Source organism: Melopsittacus undulatus, chromosome 5, assembly GCF_012275295.1.
Source record: "Melopsittacus undulatus isolate bMelUnd1 chromosome 5, bMelUnd1.mat.Z, whole genome shotgun sequence".
Lineage (NCBI taxonomy): Eukaryota > Metazoa > Chordata > Aves > Psittaciformes > Psittaculidae > Melopsittacus > Melopsittacus undulatus.
The window spans coordinates 26,106,217-26,126,006 of NC_047531.1; the positions used below are offsets into that span (position 1 = coordinate 26,106,217).

Genomic DNA, 19,790 nt, shown 5'->3' on the forward strand with positions numbered 1-19,790 from the left:
TAGGCATCCAGGACTGCTTTTGTACAAGAAAATCCACAAATAGCTCTCAGCTGTCTCCCCGCGCATTCTCTGTGAGACCCTGGGGCCTTTACTTCACCTTTTTGATCATTTCTGCTTCGAAAAAAAATTTGAAAAATCTTCCCTTGCTGATTTTCTGCAGGATCTTCCAAAGATTAAAACAGATGAAGAAACCTTCATCCTGCAGATTATAGCAGATGAAGAGAATTTCATTCAGGGTGAGAAACCAGCATGATTACAATTCACTGTCATGCACATAACAGACAGATTGCTCATTGCATCCCTGTGTCTCTTCTTCCCTGAATGCTGTGTGGAGTTCTAAACAGAGAACTTATTAATTTTGCCTTCCATACAACCAGGTTTGGATATTTTCTTACCAGACTCATCTGGATTATTGGAAGTCTTCCTTCTCACTAGCTCCATTGACATAAAGGACTCGAACTTCCTATGTGTACAGGATGCTTCTCCTTACTCGGTAATATACTTAAATCATCTTTAAATTTCCAGACGTCACTGACCCCATCACTACATTTTCCCATTTCCCCCCCTAGAGATGAGGTTTCCCCTTTTCTCTCACCTCCAGAGATGTCCAGAGTTCTGTTCCTCCTCTGCTTGCTTTGCCCTGATTTTCTCCACCTACCCCTTGTTTAATTCTGCTCTGGTGTCAAATTTGTCTTCATCTGCTTTTTTGCAGAAAACACTCAGCACCTTGTGTGTATATGATATATACAGACATACCTTTGGAAGCTTCCTTATTAACTTGCAAAATATACAAGATACAATGGCAGAGAGTTGCAGAAATGTAGCTCAGAACAGAGGGTTTGCTACTCCATTTGCTCTTGTGATGAGAAGTTTTGAGACTGTAAAACACGAACACACCAAAAACATTTTTTGATGTAGTACGCAGTGTGCTTGATGAGAACAATAAAAAAGCTTTCCACTCTATACAGCACTTCATAAATATGCATTTATTTCCTCATCTTTCATCAGTTTTACAGTTTTAACCAGGTGCCTCAGTGGTAATATTTGTCAAGAGTATACAGTGGAATTTCAGATACTTTCTTTCTGTAGCTCTAAAGTTAAAAATGAATTCATGGGCCTTTCCACAAGGAACTGAGCCAAAAAGTAATGAAAGTAATTTCTTATATTACAGTTATATAAGATTTCAACTTACATTTCTATCCTACTCCATGTCCTGTATTTACACAGTTAACTAACATGTTTGTTATTTACACTTTTCAAATGCTGTAGTCATAAATCTTTTTAAATTGTACATTCTTGTTTTAGGTTTTATTACAGAACTATTTTTAACACACATTTTAGACACTATGGTTTTAATACTTCACATGAGGAAGTGACTGCCTGGTTTCACTAGTAGCGTGTCAAGATGCCCCCTTCATAAGAAAATACATTTTACAAAGGAGTTTTATAATATCTGGAATCTTGCATTTTGAAAAAAACAAGTACGTGGGATGTAATAATGGTAATGGTACTTCCTTTTCTATGTCATATTTTGTTTGGAAAGACAATTTACCTGAGATGTAGAATTGTTAAACTTGAGGTGGGTTGGGTTGGTTTTCCAATAAATGATGTATTTTATGTAAATTCTACAGTACTGAAAATTTGAATTTTTGCATAAACGTTGGCCTTCTAGGTACTATTCCTATCTGTATAGATATATAAGTGCTATTTATATATCTGTATTTTATTTTCCAGAAAACTCTATATCTACATAAATAAGCATTGTTAGTATACCAGGAAACTTCCCCTATCCTTAAAAAAGCAATGTGCTCAAGTACAATATTCGACTTCTGACACAGACATAGTAGTAAATGTGACCTCTAATGAAAATACTTTCTTCCAAGGGAAGTAAGAGGTACCTGTCGAATTTGGAAGATGTGGCAGACAACTATGTGGACCCGACAAAGGAAATTTTATATATCCAGTCCCATAAATGTTATGCAGAAGCATCTGACACAGCAAACAACCCTGGGTCAACTTTCCATATTACATGTAACTACCTAAACAACGTCTTAATAAAAACCAGTTAATTATAGAAAACTCTTACAACATTGTACATTTAATGTTGTGTGTCTTTTCTCGTTACAATAATACACATTTCTATTAACAAATGATTGTAGATACTAAATTTAAATCAAATGGTCATGATTTTCAGGTTTCTTTTATTCTGTTATTGGTAGATATTCTGTTAGGCACAATATGACATTCTTTGTAAACATAAATTTCAATACATTAGACCATGAACTGAAGTTACAGAAAATAATATACGGACATTAAAGACACACACAGATCCACTACACAGTCTAGGCACAAATGCAGCAATCCAGGAGGCCTGATCTCATATCCACTGCAACTGAAACCCCCAGCTGACACCAGTGGAAAAGAAATGCATCCAAGTCACCAAACACTCCCGCTTCTGAATTACTTTTTTTTTTCTCTTCTACTAAAGCTTTCATATAATTTGAAAATACACATCTCATCATCATGTGTTGGTAAAAATGTATTTTAGTCTATTTACCCTGAAACACCTAATTATTTATAAAGTCAGTGCCCAGAACTAAGGCCCCTAAAGCAAGTAATGTAACTAACACACCTAGAAAGCTTTCTTCAAAATATGTATCTACATATTTTTAAGAACTTGAAAATAATCTTCCAAAAACCAGTCATAAGAGAAAATCTCTTACAGATCTGTTATTTCCCAAACTTACAATTGCACTACATTTTTCACGCAACATTGTGCAACTCAAGAACCAAAATGAGGAATAACAATTCTGAGCTTCCATCATGTTGCTTATTGCAGCTCTCACCCTCAAATACCCTTAAATGTGTAGCTCTCACCCTTAAATGTGTAGGGTAGGCACAAAGTAATAACACTTATTTACATCTAATAGAGCAACATCAGAATTCTTATCTGAAAAGTTTTCTTGAAAATAAATAGCACACTTAAATTATGTGAGTTTTAAGAAATTATTCAGTATCCCATGATAATGTGAAGAACACTAATTTCATTCTATAAAGTCATAGAAGACTTTTATTCTGCTAATGAAACAAGAGTGATCCGAGTATACAAGTTACTGCTATTGTTACTGGGAACTATCTTCTCACTTCCTCTGAATAATCAGAAAAAAAGGGTATTCAATTATTTAACAAATAAGCTTTAGAAACATTACTTTTCCTTTTCTAACATGCTAGAAATGGAGAATAAGGCAACAACTGAGATAAAAATGTATCTTGCTTTGTAAACCAAGCTTCTTAATGTTTCTTAAAAGTGAACTTTCATGCTGAAAAATTGAAAGGCCTCAAAAGAAAAGCTTTAATTATTTTAACAAGACCATGTCTTCTATTTCACTCAATATTTTCAATACAATCTCAAATATATAGAGAGGGATTTACTTTAGTACTACAGATGACTCTTCAGCTTTAAGTAACTCCTCTGTAGGGTTAAAAAGCTTATACAGCACTCTGCAAGACTGAGTAATGTTTAGAAAAATGCCACCAATTTCCACCGCAACCTTCTCTATTCTTACATTATTATTCTAACCTAATTGCATGGGAAAACAGCAAATGGTGTGCGAATTATCAGTGTCTTTTGACTTACAATCAGGCCTCCAAACCCAGGCCTTGCTGACTCATTTGATCTTTACAACACTGAAAAGTTCTTTTTTTCCCATTCAAAGGAAATAACTTTTACTGACCAAAACTGGCTGATAAAGTCATGGCAGGTGATGACAAAATCACTCCATAAGTTGTTTTAAGTCTTAGGTACATACAAAAATTGCTTGACATAAATTAGACAGACTGCAATTAGAGAAAGTAAAAAAATGAAGAAAATGATGTGACAGACTCTGAACTCTTTTTTCATGCTGAACAAAAGTTCACTTTTAAGTTCATTCTATGCTCAATATCCTGCTTTGTCCATTTCTTTGGTATTCTGTTCTCATTCTGCAAATTTTAACACAATTTTAATGGTCATCCTAATTCAAATGAAAGAACAATGAGCTGAAAGCACAACCAGAACAGATGCCATAATACTGCAGAACACATTGGTCTTCATGATTTTTGGTTCTTTATATTCATTTCTTGTAATGATTGGGGGCATCTGCAAATGCAAACTTCAGTCTGTAGGCCTCTGCTAGGAGTACACTGATTTCTTCATTTCCCCAGTGTACTGTGGGCAAATTTTGCAAAAATATCAGCAATTCCTAGGTGGAAAGAAAAGAAAAAAAGAAATAAATGCATTTTTTTCAAACACCAGTGTATAGGAATGCAGTACTTATACAATGATTATTTGTAAGCAATCACACCTCAGTATCCCAAACAAAGCTGAGATCCCATTACATTTAGTGATTTTCCTGCAGCTTTCACAGAAATACTTGCTGTCTTTCACTTCAGAAACCAGCTATTAATTGTAACTGAACTGTAGTTTCTTGTCTAGTGTTAGAAAAATAAATACTACGCATGAAAGAAAGCAATACTACCCAAGTGTGCAAATTCCATGTACCTGCACTTGTATGTTTAGACCACTACTGGTGCCCCGATCATGGGGCACCTGGATACATCTTACACACTGGCTAATTTCAATCAAGCTCTAGAAGCTTTCACGTACCATTTTATGTATAGTTCTTTAAAAATTCCACATGTATCTTTCACATTTAAGATGTCCAACCTAATTTCAGTTTGTAAGATCTGCTGCCCAAATCATTTCAGTTTACCAAGACTAGGTATGAAAAAGGGAAATACCCATATCTCTTTAAAAAGCTATAGAAATCTTTAATTTTCAATACCTTGAACGTTTTTAGAGCCTCCTTATGAGGTGGGTTAGAGCTGCAGACAGCTACATATAAAGCAGAGTTGCTAACTAAATTGAGAAGTGCTAAAATTCTCTTCCCTGATTAGACTTTTCACATGCAAACACGAAGCATATCCGACTTCTGGTTTGCTGCTTTCTAGGTATGCCTTGTATATAGCACAGCAAACAACAGTTCAATTTCTTTCAACATTAGTTATATAGCAATACACATAAAATTAATCAACAGAAGTAATTTTAAATGATGATTTGAATTTCATTTCAGAAGGCCCTAAAATGTGGGTTCCTGGTTTTGTAAGGCATACATGGGGTGTTGGAACTAGATGATCTTTAAGGTCAGTTCTGATGACAGAACTAAAATCCACCATGACCTGCAGCAGGACAAAGCTTCAAATCATCATCTATATGCTGAAACTTGCCATCTGTGAATGCACTCTTTGGAAGATCTACTACCACCAATTCTCCCCTGAGCTCATACACATGACAATTTTATAAGATTCCAAATTTGACCAAACTCAGGAAGTTAGTTTGTTTTTCTTAAATAAATGGCGATACAAAAGGTCACAAACTCTCAAACATGATGCAAAAGGCACCCTAGGCCTAATACGAAGTTTGTGTTTTAAACTTTCCAAAGAAAAGATCACCTGGAGATCTCCTGTCTCATGCTTTCATTTTGAAAAAAAAAAACATTCCTTAAAATTTCAGCTGTGGCGAAGCAGCAAAAGACATTTTTTTTTATGAGTTCCATTACAACAAACTGAATGTGGAATTTTATGGTGGGTGTTATAAGGCAATCTTAGGAGTAAGCATAGTTGTTAAGCTTGCTTGCCTCTCATAGGTGCTCTATTTTTGCTGCAAAATGCAGATAATTTGTGCACATTTGTATATGTGCATATATTTGTGAGCATGTGCATATTTTTTTTTGCATGAATATATTAAGATTTATTCTAAAGAGCAGGAATAAGTAAGCAGGAATGCAATTAAACCCACAACCATTATCTTGCTATAAATCAGAATCCTGCATCATCCCTGGCAGGTTGGATGGAGTCTTGGGTGACAAGGTTTAGTGTGAGGTGTCTCTGCCCAGATTACAACTTGATCTTACGGTCCTTTCCAACCCTTACTATTCTATGATTGTACGACAATATCATGTATAACTACACAGCGAGATTCTTCACCTTCATGAGGGTCTTATTTTCCTTGTCCCCCATTCTCCCTCCTCTGCATCTGCTTTCATGGAAGAAGGCTGCAGGAGCCTTTAGCAAAGATCCTGTGGTTACAGTAAAGAGCAGGGAGCAGAAATGAACATGAAATTGGTTTTTCGGTGTGTGCATATTAATTATTTTGACTTCATCTGTTTCATGGTCTTGCTATTCTGGTTCTTGTAATATGAGACAAGAAAGGATAGAAGTTGTGCAGTACTATATATTTAATTATGAATAATATAACAGAGCATGAGAATGCTTCTATTACACTTGAGAGAACACATTTTTAATAAACTGTTATACAGGTGTTCATCTACTTATTTGACAGTTATGCTGATAAGTGTAATTAATAAATTAGCACTGCAGAGTAGGAAGGTTGTGTGGAGGGATGATAAATGCCTACCTCCACAAAAGGTAGGTTTTTTTATTCCTTTTACAAAAGTAACTTTCAATCAGCTCTAACACACAGCAGTTAATTTAGTGAGTTTTGTGAAATTAGCTCTTTTACTGTTTGCAGTGCCAAGACTTCGCTGGGTCAGACTTCTGATGTGAACTGGTACAACTGATTCATGGTGCTCAAGCAGTGTTTTGGTTTTCCTTTGGGCTACTGTTCAAATAACTTTGGCCTAAACCAATCCTCCAGGCACTGAAGAGCCGTGAACCTTCTAGCAGACAGTTAGCACTTGGACTTTGTAGGACATCACCTACTAGAATCTGCAACCAGCAGTTGCCTCTGCAGAAGCTACTCAACAGCTAGTGAATGAAGCTAAACTGTTTCAGCATGAGATTAGAAAGAAGGAGTCTACGTTGGTCACACATTTGATCCGGTACACTGATTGGTTCTGTGGCAATCTTACATGTTTTTGTGGCAATTATATGTGTTTTTCAAACTAGAAAATGTTGGTACATTTATGAAACACCGATAATTCTTGTAAATGAATGAATACTGCTTATATATTCAGTTTTGACTGTAAGGTAATCATGCTGGATATGCACATTAGAAAATTATTACAAAAATTGAGTTTATTTTCTTAAAGCCTCCTACATAGCAGCCATTCTTAAAAGCATCTCACTGCTCAAAGGTTAAAAAAGGAGGCAAAATAACAGTCACTATTAATTTTGATACATGTAACTTTCCAGAGTACTGAAGTTACATTATCTTAGAGAACAAATCACTTTTTTTGAAATAAATGTACAGGTTTAGAAGTTTGTCTGGAAATGACCCACGAAGAATGACACAAAACACATTATTTTTCTCCCAGAACATACAGCACAACAGCTGGAGAAATCAGGTGCTCCAGGCTTAAGGCTGGAAAACTCAAACCATTCCAACTTACGCTCTTTGCTGAACATATAAAGACTAAATCTCCAGTATTCACAGTACATGAAATTTAAGGTGCATCTTAAATCTGAAATAGGATTATTGGTGAAGAACTAGTTTAACACTTCTATGATTAACTGCAAAATTATTAATAAATTTCATCAGAACCAAATATATAAATAAATGGGAGAGTAACTCATTGATCATCTAAGTCCACTTCTGTTTGAGTGCGTATATTTGCCAATGTTACTAGGAAAAGAATCATTCCCTACCTGCTCCTCAAAGTCTAAGACTGACACTGACTAGTGCATACGCTATAAATCTAAATGAAGTAACTGGCCAAAGATGCACTACTTAACTGTTTTTCTAAATATAAAGCTTATCCTTCCTGTGATCTGTTACAGAGCTTCAAAATTGGCTTAGATACAAATTAAATTTATATCTTGTTCAAAATAAAGTAGAATTTGTCGAAAACCCTACTAAAGAATTTTTTTTTTGCTTTAAGCACCAAAGAAATTCATGCTGTGTTTATTGTGCCCAAATACTGGGCATTCTTTGAAAACAACAAAACAATGACCAAACTCAAAAGAAACTCCAGAAAAGTCTTTGGATTTGAAGAAATGTACAAACATATGCTATACTTAAGATTTTTAAGACCACATGAAAAGTTTATCTAAAACTGCTTAATTTAGCATTTTGCACTTACAAAAAAGAAAAGGTGACAAGTGACTCAATACTATTAATTTATTTTTAATTACTGTTCTTATTTTTTTCTCCAGCAGATAAAGCAGGAACCACTAGAATGCATGTGCAAATAAGGCATCCACATTAACTGTTTCAATTAATGTTCCTATCCACACTCATAATTAAAATATAAGACACTTTGAAATATGATGAATCGTGAACTTGAATTCATATTTACCATAAAAAGCTCATTGGTGATAAACTGCCTGGAATATTTCAGAACAAGAAAACTGAGTATGAAAAGCATTATTTGTAAACTATTCCTGCAAGAATTTTATTTGCTGCTTAATTTAAATGATATTGTGATGGCACCTGGCTGAGGAACCAGGGCAGCCAACAGACCATCATTAGATGGGATTTCCAGAATCCCAGTTCAATGTTTGTTTGTATTTTGGCAGCATCTACAACAAATATACTCAAAATTACATTTGGCAAACAGAGTGCCCTGTTTTCACTGGCCTCCTACTGCACTGAATAGACATATTAATCTCTTGAATTAGGTTTAGCTGCCTGACTGAGCCCAGAAGCACAACTTCAGTTTGGTCAGTGTGCGGCATTTGCCCTGACATGCCACACTGTGGAAAGGCATTTCCAATCTCCCTTTCCCCTTGCCATTCAAGTAGTGGTAGGTTTCCTCCTGTCTGGGGAACAGTAATAGGTATCTGAGGTATGTACAACCAGCAGCTAATTCATCATCTATGGAATAACTCTGGTAAATTAAAACCAACCAAACAAAATAACCTCACCAAAAAGACAAACACACAGCAACTCTTTCCCCCACCCCCAGAGAAATTAATCCCTGTTTACTTTTACTTCTGCTTAAAAGTTAAAGACATATAGGAGTAGTTTCAAAGTCATAAAACCCTGAACATTGTAGGGAATGAAATAACTGTCTGATGACTTTCTATTGCTCCATGTTGCCTGACCAAATCTGCTCTGAGAAATCACAAATCTCTCTATGTAGCAGCAACAGCTGGGCAAAGAGATACTACCCATAACAGGGGAAGATCAAGGAACTACTTAGATTTGCTTCCCCTCTCCCTGTACAACAAAAACATGAAGAGCTGTTAGCATAGGGCCCCTAACACAGTTAGAGGGCTGCAGCAGATGTTATACCAGGAGAGTGTGAGAGATGTGGGACTTTTTTATCTAAGACCTAAGAGCAGTTTCCCACTACATACAGTGAAGGTTACAAAGAATTAAAAATAGTAACACTACTTTAACAGAATTTGGATTTACATGATACCTTACATACATATTTTTCTAAGATATACTAAAATATGCTATAGCACATTACACAGCATGCTCAACTATGCTACAATTTATAAAGTACATTTCAACACTTAAAAACAGCTGTATAGAATGTAATTATTGAAGTACAAGTACTTTCAAAATGTCGTTTTCCTTAGATAAATCCACATTTATTCTAGAACTGTGCAATCACCATGTAATCAAGACAAGGCTGATAAATTTGTTATAAGTGCATGGTATAAAAGCACCTTCAAAAGTACAAAAAGTAAAAGTATGAGGTCTATATTTTAAATACCACAGCAGTAAGATCTGGGAGTAATGCTGGCTGTTAAACAATGGCTTTTGTCAGATAAAAAAATTATTCTTGAGGGAAAAAATACTTACCACACAAGATCCAATACATATATCTAAAAGAAAATGCCAGACTACCAGACAGGCATCTCAAAAAGAAGATGATCTCCAAAGCCCTTATTCTTCAGTGTATTCCTCAGTTTTCTCCAAAATCAAAATGATCAAAAAAATCAAAAAATGATCAAAAATCAAAACTGAATATTAATAAAACTTAATTAAACACGTTTTTAATAATTATTACAAAGCTCTTCTCATTGAGACTGTAACCCAATGAAATCTCAGCTCATTAAAACAATCTTAAAAAACAAAAACAAACAAACAAAAAAAGGAAGCAAAAGAAACCAAATTTTATCATGTTTTGAAATCTGGTTCATTTGCAAATACCCTTATAGTATGAAGTCCACTATAATCCTTTCAATCAATACAGTTTTTAGCATACCATTTGGCAGTAGTCATGGTTAGTTGGTAACAGCTATCTATAGTTGTTGTGCATATAGTTGTTGTGTGTATATTGTCACCCTGACTCTGACTCCATATGTGGAACATCAAAACCAATTATACAACAAATAACACGCTGATAGTCAATAAAACAAATAAGTTATGCTAATGAGTAGAGCATAAACTTCTCTTCTGTGATAATCAAACCAATTTATTTACTCAGTTTATTTATCCCGTACAGATTTTTTTGTCTGTATGAATTATTGACAAAGTTCAACTGCAGTTTTTTTTTAACAGAAGAAACTTAACAGAACATAAACCCCACTAATAGAATAATGGGTTTATTTCTAGTTAATATAAAAATAGCAATAACTAGGGTTGAAATTAAAGTTGAACATACTGAGGACATTAATAGAGTTGGTTTTTAATGTCAAAACAGAGAACTGGTCTATTAATTTAACAAATAAAGGCAGCCCTAAAATACAGTATTTTTCTATGAGAGTTGTTAATCCTTCCTGCTGCTAACTGCAATGTAATTATGGTCTGAGTACTTCTGGTCTACCACAGCTCTATTTTGTAGTGATAGGCAGAACCTACAATCTTACCATATTTTATGATCATGAACTTTTTAATATTATACTTCAGGGCTGCTAAGGGTAAATTAACTTCACAGATAAATTTGCACCATTTAGTAAAGAATTGCGAATACCTGTATTTTGGACCACAGCTCTACCTATTACACTTTATGCACACAAATAAAACACCACAAAATTTATACTGGCAATTTGATCAAACAGCTTCTTTATGAGAGTTATTTGGACTTTAAATTTTAGAACACAGTATCTATTTTTAAAGAACTAATGAAGTACAATACTACTAAAATTTAATTAGAAGAATTATTGAGACAAGCTAAGGAGGAAAACAATTATTGCCAGAGATAATAACCATTTATCTTCTTAGATAATATAAACCACAAATAAACCACACATACGTACAAAGAATACTAAATGTTTTTATTTAATGGGATATTATATAATGTGGTGCCAGAGAAAGCCAGAACTGGACAATGATTCTAACACTGTTTTCCAACCAAATGTAACCACTATGCAAGCAAAGGAAATACTCAGTATAGGAATGATTTAATTCCTTTTGCCTTTACAACATTCTTTTCCACTTTTATGTGGGATTTCCAAATGTGAAAGGGTGGCATGGATGGCTTGTTCTACAAGGGCATCTTGCCCATGGACTCAGTCCCTGCCCTGAGCTGCACAGCGAAGCAGACGGAGCTATTGCCTGGCTGCAACCCTGTAATTGCTGCAGGGGCCAGGCTGGCACTGTACTGTGCAATCCTAACTTCAAATCCTCTTCCCACATACTTAGGATGAAGGATACCCGTTTGCCTGGGGACTTGGTCAAGCTCAGTCCAAATCCTCCCCCTTCAGCCCACTATCAAAGCAGTGACAAACACACTGGCTGGTAACTTGAAAGCATAGGTCCAGCACTTGCTGAGAGCCCAGCTGACCTTGCTCTGTTCCCTTAGAGCTACTTTTCCCTTCTTTTTACCTCTTGCTGTTGACAAGTAGTGCACCAATAGGGCTTTAGCTCTGAGACAAGTTCTCTTTTCCTTCCTGAGTACTGTCTTCCTTCTTTCAATGCACGCAGCAATATTCCCTACACTGCTGCCATATCTTATTCCTCCAGCTGTCCTAACCTGCTACACAGAGTTGCAAATAATGAGCTGTATTTCTGAAGTGCTGTGCATCTTATTAATTACTGATGTCTCTGAGTCAGAGAAAACATTTACTTCCTATTGGGCACAGCTGGAATTGAGAAAACTAAGATTTCAAAATCTAGTATTAAAGAGCTAGCAGGAATAGATCACCTACTGCAGCTTAAGAAATACTTGCTGCAGATGCAGGTTAAGAGGCATATGTGGATCTGAATCCTTCACTGATCATCCTACAGTGCTTCCTAAGCATGGAAAGCTACATGCCACAGTGCACATGTAGTGTGGTCAGCAATGGCTGTAATAGCACGCAACAGTCTGGTTTGGATACTGGATGCAGCAATGCCCTCCTTGTTCTTGCAATATCAAACATTATGGGGTGAACTTAAACTTTGATATGCAGAAGACTGGGGAAACACTGGTTTATCCATGCTAAGTGGCAGGGATGTTTAAGCTTGCACTGGCATAGCCTGAAAGATTTAGGAGAGATATGTTCTTCTCAAGTCATAAATCAGTGTCACTCAAGAACCTCAACCTTGAATATGAAAGTTCACGTCCTGTCCTGTGACAGTTTAGAGGAAATGAAACAAAAAAACCCCTCAAAACCCCAACACGATATTTGCTGAAATAGTGAATATTCAACTTTGCAAATTCTTTTTTTTCTACTTTTTTCTATTGATCATTATCTAAATTATGCATCTAGACTTTCTTAAAAGGGTTATTAATTCTTTCCAAAGAATTGCCTCTTAAACAATCAATCATCTTTATCTTTTATACACCATGACATCTTAACCATTCGACCACGGCATATAGAACTCTGACCGGTATTAAACTAACTACAGAAAAAAAGGTTATTCAGAGTTCTAACTAGACTTGATGCACTTAAAAAAGGATACTTTAAAAAAAAAATCTACATAGGTTAAAGGTTAATTTCTCCTGCTATCAGCTTCCATTCAGCAACTCAAGTGTATAGTGGTTTTCAGCAAGTATATATATACTGTTCTTTTATATAATATATATTCTTTGATTCAAATATACATTTTTATTCTTCTTTCAAGTGAAAAATCTCCCATTAATCTTCTGCAAACATACAGAAGTATGCTATTCTTATAATGAATTTCATATTCTGAATAAGAACTTCATAAAAACACACCTTAGTATTCTGAAAATGAAAGCTTATGAAAAGTTGATGGCCTTATCATTTCCCTTTCATGTTTTTCTTTTCATGACTACTGAAAAGGATTCCCAGAATCAGCATATTAAAACCACTAAACCAGCAATTAAAGTCCTGTTTCATCCAGTATGGAACTCTTACACAAGTCATTAGCAACCTTAATTGCTAATCATAAAATATGTGGTTCTAAAGAACTATGTCAGAGAAGCTGTGCTTACTTAGCTGAAGAAAAGATGTAAATCTTTCATTTACAGAGATATGAAAATATATGAATTAATATAGTAAAAAGTAACTAAGGGAACATATTTTAGCTGTTATCGTAGGTAGCCCTATACCCTTGCTCTCAAACAGAAAAAAAAAAACCCAAAACCACAAGCAATACATATCCCTAATGCTTAAAATGGGAAATAAATTTGCATGCTAGATATTCTTGTTAACAAACTTACTATATACATGTTATTATCTACAGGTTTATATGACAAGGTTAAGCACACAGATTGAAAAACAAAGCAAACATTCCCACAGGACACAAAAGATGTTCAACCCATTAAAAAGCCATCTGATTTTTGTAATACCTTTTTATTCTGAACTGTCTCAAAATGCTTCAAAATTACACGCATGTGAAACCGAAGATACTTACACAAAATATTTAATGCTCAAGAAAGAAGAGGAAGTAAACTTATTCCAACACTGATGTAAATTCATACTTAAATCAGACAAACAAAAACATTCTTGAATTCTTTCTTACATTTAAACTAGTAAAAACAGAACTTCCATTTTAAAACTCTCATATGAAAATCGAATATCTGGGAAAAGTCCGGGAAGCAGAGCAGAATGCTTCTGAACCACTCTGACTATACTTTTTGCCATATTGTTTTATGAAATATTGCTATATTGCTGGTATTTGGAGATATATGTACTTCTTATGCATCAAAATATAATCATAGCAAATATATTTAAGGAAAAGCCCAGATAAATCGTTTGTCAGTAGCTCTGTGCAGAAGAAGCAAATAAAGAACGGATACAAATTTCCAGAGTATACAAAGTCATGAAGATCAGAAGCCATTCTATTAAAAAAATAGAAATAAACAAACAGAGAACCTGCTGTACCAATTAAGACTGCAGCAATTATGGCTGAATTTCATTTCTGAAATGAATTGCCAATGAGTAGGTTACTACATTCTTTTTTTCTGCAGTCGAGCAAGATCAAAATATTTGTACAGCAGATTCCAATAGAAAATTTACAATTTTGCTTTTCCATAAAGTCCATATGCTACCCACTTGGTTTGGTTTTCTTGACCATAATTTGTCAATGCATTCCAAGTGGAAGAGTTTTATACAGCTACAAATTCACACTCACCCCTCTACAGTGACTTAAATTTTACACCATAGTATGAATAGTTAAAAGCTCATAAAAAAAAGAAGAAAATCATAAAATACCAAGCGAATATAATAAGCCACAAGGACAAGAGTGTATCAGAACTTCTGTATTTTCAACTTAAGGTAATTAGCATGTTTTGACAAAAACATACTTCACATTGTATACTGTTCTGAGTAAAATCTCACCTTGTTTTAAAGAAAACATATTAAGGATTGCTAACATAAAATTGCCTGTATACAGAATTTAAGTAGCACTATCTGAGACATATAATTCTAACATCCAATCAATATGTCATAGTGTAGCAGCTACTTAGTGTATTTTCATAACTAAAAAAAAGGAAAAAAATCCTAAGGATAATTCAAATGGAATATTGTCAGTATCTTAGGATATAGGACGGAAAGAGGAAATTCCCATTCCATTGTTCAATCACCCACACCACATGAAGTCCTAAATAGATGTTTCACTCTAAATATTAAATAAATGTTCCCCACCTGCTATGTCAAAACCCATAAAGCATTTGTGCACCTCTAACAAACTTCAGGACATCAATACAGAGAACCAAGGACTTGGTGATGGAAGAACCAAACCACCTTCAGGAACATATTAAAGGACAGATAAAGAACCTGTCCAAAGTCCTGTCTACATTGGCATAGAATCTGATAACTGAAAATTTCTAAGTTAGCCTGAGAAATCTTACAAAAATCAATAATGACTAATGCAAAAGTCCCTTTAACTCTGAGGAGAACATCACTGCTCACACTAAGAAATAGTTTGTTTCCTTGGTGAGCAAAGCATGCAGACAAGAGCAGAAGACGAAACCATTCAAGCTGCATGAGTTCTCTCAATGTGGAAAACCAATAACATCACCCCAAATTTTCATCCATTTCTTGATGCCTTGAAGAGAAAAACATATGAAATTGCATTTCGTTGGTACCTCTTAGAAGAAATGATGCTTCAGTTATTCTCTCTCGTGAGACCTCACCTGGAGTATTGTGTGCACTTCTGGTGTCCTCAACATAAAAAGGACATGGAACTGTTGGAACAAGTCCAGAGGAGGTCCATGAGGATGATCAGGGGACTGGAGCACCTTCCAAATGAAGACAGGCTGAGAAAGTTGGGGCTGTTCAGCCTGGAGAAGGCTGCATGGAGACCTCACAGCAGCCTTCCAGTATCTGAAGGGGGGATATAGGAATGCTGGGGAGCGACTCTTCATTAGGGACTGTAGTGACAGGACAAGGGGTAACAGGTTAAAACTTAAACAGGGGAAATTTAGATTGGATATAAGGAAGAAAATCTTTACTGTGAGGGTGGTGGGGCACTAGAATGGGTTGGCCAGGGAAGCTGTGAATGCTCCATCCCTGGCAGTGTTCAAGACCAGGTTGGACAGAGCCTTGGGTGACTTGGTTTAGTGTGAGGTATCCAGGTTCATGGCAGGGGGGTTGGAACTTGATCTTAAGGTCCTTTCCAAACCTAAGTATTCTATGATGCTAAGTTCCAAAATTGCTTCCATAGACAATCAGACTGAAGCATTAATTCAAATTAACACAATATAATTCAATTGTATACTATAAACTAAAGAATTAAAACATTCTAAACCAGTATAAATACTATGTTGGAAACATGATAAACATTCGTGCTTAACACATCTTTCAATCTGTCTGTGGACAACAAGAAATTCAAACCAGGACGAATCTTGCTGTACCACACAGTAACATAAAGCTTTGTCAAAAAATACATACTGCTCTTTACATCCTGATATTTTTACATTGAAGGTGCTTCACTTTATCTAATCACAGAATCCCAAGGGTTAGAAGGGACCTTGAAAGATCATCTAGTCCAACCCCCCTGCAAGAGCAGGGTAACCTAGAGTACATCACACAGGAACTTGTCCAGGCGGACCTTGAATATCTCCAACGTAGGAGACTCCACAACCTCCCTGGGCAACCTGTTCCAGTGCTCTGTCACTCTTACAGTAAAGAAGTTCTTCCTGATGTTAACGTGGAGCCTCCTATGCTCCAGTTTACACCCATTGCCCCTTGTCCTACCACTGGATATCACTGAAAAAAGCCTAGCTCCATCATCCTGACACCCACCCTTTACATATTTGTAAACACTGATGAGGTCACCCCTCAGTCTCCTCTTCTCCAAGCTAAAGAGACTCAGCTCCCTCAGCCTCTCCTCATAAGGGAGGTGTTCCACTTCCTTAATCATCTTCAAAATGAATTTTATATCCTTTTGATCTTTCACTAAGATTATGTTATGAATTACATCTTTACCCCCATTACAAAGTGATCCAACTGCATTCTAGAAGATAAACATGCTCCCTCTCAAGCTTGTTTTACAAAGTTAAATATGCAATATTATTTTAATACTCTTTACTAGGGTCAGTTCTTAATTTTCCAGTCTACTGTTGTTGATAAACATAATTCTGAAGAGATTACATAAAACCCAAACAGAATTCTCATGCAAGTCCCAGAGAGATGCAATTTTTCAAAAGCAAACAGACAGGGACCATGGAAAAATGACAATTCTAAATGAAGCATTTGGAAGTCTTAAGGTACATACAAATGCCTAAGGCCCCAGTATTCTAAGACAAGTAAAATAGTAACAGATTTTATTTATATAGTATTTAATTGTTTTTCTTATATATCAGTATACTGATAAAACCAGCCAGCCAGAATTTGAGAACAAATTTTTATATAAGATAATGAATGCTTCAACTTTCACATAAAACGTGAGCTTGCAAACCAGCAGCCAAATTTAGGATTTATTCTTTGCTTATGTAGCAAATCAACTTCCAGACACAAACATGAGAGAAGAACTGAATGTCTTTCAGCACAGTGCGTGACAGTGGGCTGGGTTAATCCTTTCTGACTCCTGATTTTTAAGATTCCCAAGATTCAAGTCCTAAAAGTGCTTAGTCCATGAGTACCTTCTCTTGGTAATCCTAATTCATACATGAAAGGAAATAAACAAGTTTATATTCTAAAAGTTCACAAAAATCTGCACATTGAAGCAGTGGCCATTGTCACAGTACCAGTGCTAACAGGGCAGCTGGCAGAGGAGCACTCTGATAACTGCAAAGCAGCTCCAGATCAAGCATGTCAAAATCCTTAGTTTTCCACTATGTAAGGACAAATCTCACTAAGAGCATGAAAAATCAATATGGAGAAATACTGTTTTCATAACTGCTATTCTAGCATGTGACAGGTGCTAGGATTACATAAACTAAGTATCAATAATAGCTTGCAGTGTTTCTCCCAGGCGTAAGGTTCTCACATCCGTGTATTTTTGTAAAACTTTAAATTACATTAGGAAAAGATTTGTGGCCTTGTGCTTTCAGAGATTCAGAAAAAAAGCTTTGAAAACTCTGCCTGAAGTGCTCATCTTAAGACACAAAACCACACATAAACTGAGTATGTTCTAAGGAAAACATTATTCCTAAATGTATTTTCTTTGGAGAAACAGGCTGTTGACAAAATTCTTTCTTCTAGAAGGCCATACCTTGTGTATAAAATGCAATTTTTGTTTAAATAAATGAATATGACCAAAAGGTGTTAAAGGGTTTGGCCAAAACTGTAGTAACAGTTCCAATGGAAAAATACTTCAGTGGTGCATTATATGACATAATCTGTTTCATGGGCTGATTTAACCACAGTGACTACATCTCTCTTCTGTTCCTCAGCAGGCAGGAACTCCTGTATTTATCACAATAATCTCCAAGAGAGGAAACTATAGCACAGCTTGGAAGATGTAGCCTTTTCTCACAGAAGAGAATAAAGACATCAGCTACATGAAATATAACTTTCAGACGTATATTCCTGGTGGCAATTTCGGTTCTCTTTAATAGGCTTGCCTGAGAGCTGGCAATTCAGAGGCCCTGCTATGTTCTGTCATCTTTTCTTGAGGGCAACAATCTTTAAGAGAGGATGTGGCAGAGAACAACAGCTATTAAGGATTTCAACTATCCCTGTTTAACCTGTTGTTGTACGCAGATCAGTACCTGAAACTAAGCACATATCTAAAAACTGTGATTAAAAAAATTTAACACAAAGTTTTAGTGAATCAGTTCCTGAGAAGTGGATGCAACCACTGCTATTCAGTCAGCTAACAGCAAGCAAATGCTATTGTGCAGAAAATGAATTAGAACGGGATAAATGGGAGCTCTTACTGTATTTGCAAAGGGATGTCTAATGTAAAAAACACTACAGAGAGTAAATGAATTGTCATGTATAAAGATCTTGCTCTTGATGGCAGCTGAAAGGGCTAACTAGGAGTACGATGGCAGCGGTAAATCTGCTAAAATGGTATTTCTGGGAGAAGTTTAAATCCAGTTTGTTTACAAGTAGATGACAAAACAATACGCATTTTAATTCTTGTTATTTTTACTTTTTTGTAGTTGCAATGAGACAATTTTGTTGTAAAACAGCAAAATCTACACACACCAGCATTTAGGAAACCACAGAAGAGAACAGAATTGGAAGAAAGAAAATTAATCCTCTTCCATCTGCCTGTCTCAAAGAAAGGCATATGTCACTTCATCCTATTATTCAGCTCATACTCCAAAAGCTTTTAATTTCTCTTCGTTCTCTTATCAGTAGTTTTGATTGAGTTTGGTAGTCAAGTGTACACGTGCCTATGATTTTAGTCTTCTCCAGGGTTACACACTGATAAGGCCAATAATTGACATTGTTATGCAGCAGTTTCTGCTGAAGAAATAAACATGGAAAGAAAACAGTTTTCTTTGTACAGAGATATCTCCAGTGACAGCTGTGAATTACTAACTGAATGGAAGCTCTGCCAGTGCATTTAGTTTAGCAGGTGACTTAAATTACTCAGGAAGAACAAGAGTTTTTTTCTTTGTTCAAGACAATCCTTTTTATATTGAAATGGAGAAAATGCAGAGATCCTTTTTGTGGTATTTACTGAAAACAAATACAAACATTGGCCAATGAGAGAAAAATACCTTATAGCCCTCAGAAAGTGCTTCTCTGGAAGCTTACAGGACAATAAAATCAGATTTTCATTGTTTGGAAGCTTTGATTTAAAACTTGGATAGTAACAGCATCTCTGTAAAATACAAGCCATAAAGCAAGGCTTACAAGAAATCTCTCTAGATTATACACACCCTGCATCACATCCTTCCCTTTCTTTAGCAGGAGTTGGACCAAACACAACTCTTAACAAAACATGCAGATTAGAGAGGATTCTGCAAGGTGTTCCTCACAGCCCGCAAAATGCTGGACCTGTATGGAGTTTGGTCTCAGCATCCTTAGAGCTGTAAAGCTCTGAACAGAGAACACAGATACATTTCTTGTTACTTCACATGTTCAAGATAAAGGACACAACTCAT

The 19,790-nt window shown here is 35.6% G+C and overlaps 1 protein-coding gene across 1 annotated transcript in view; it reads right to left on the reverse strand.

Moving 5' to 3' along the window:
- Window positions 1-967: 967 nt before the first annotated feature.
- Window positions 968-19,790, reverse strand: part of TBC1D22A (TBC1 domain family member 22A) — a 171,610-nt gene continuing 152,787 nt past the window's right edge. The window contains exon 13 of the mRNA XM_005148427.3: window positions 968-4,241. Within this exon, the coding sequence (XP_005148484.2) occupies window positions 4,113-4,241 (129 nt within the window). The 3' untranslated portion in view covers window positions 968-4,112. The remainder of the gene's footprint in view (window positions 4,242-19,790) is intronic.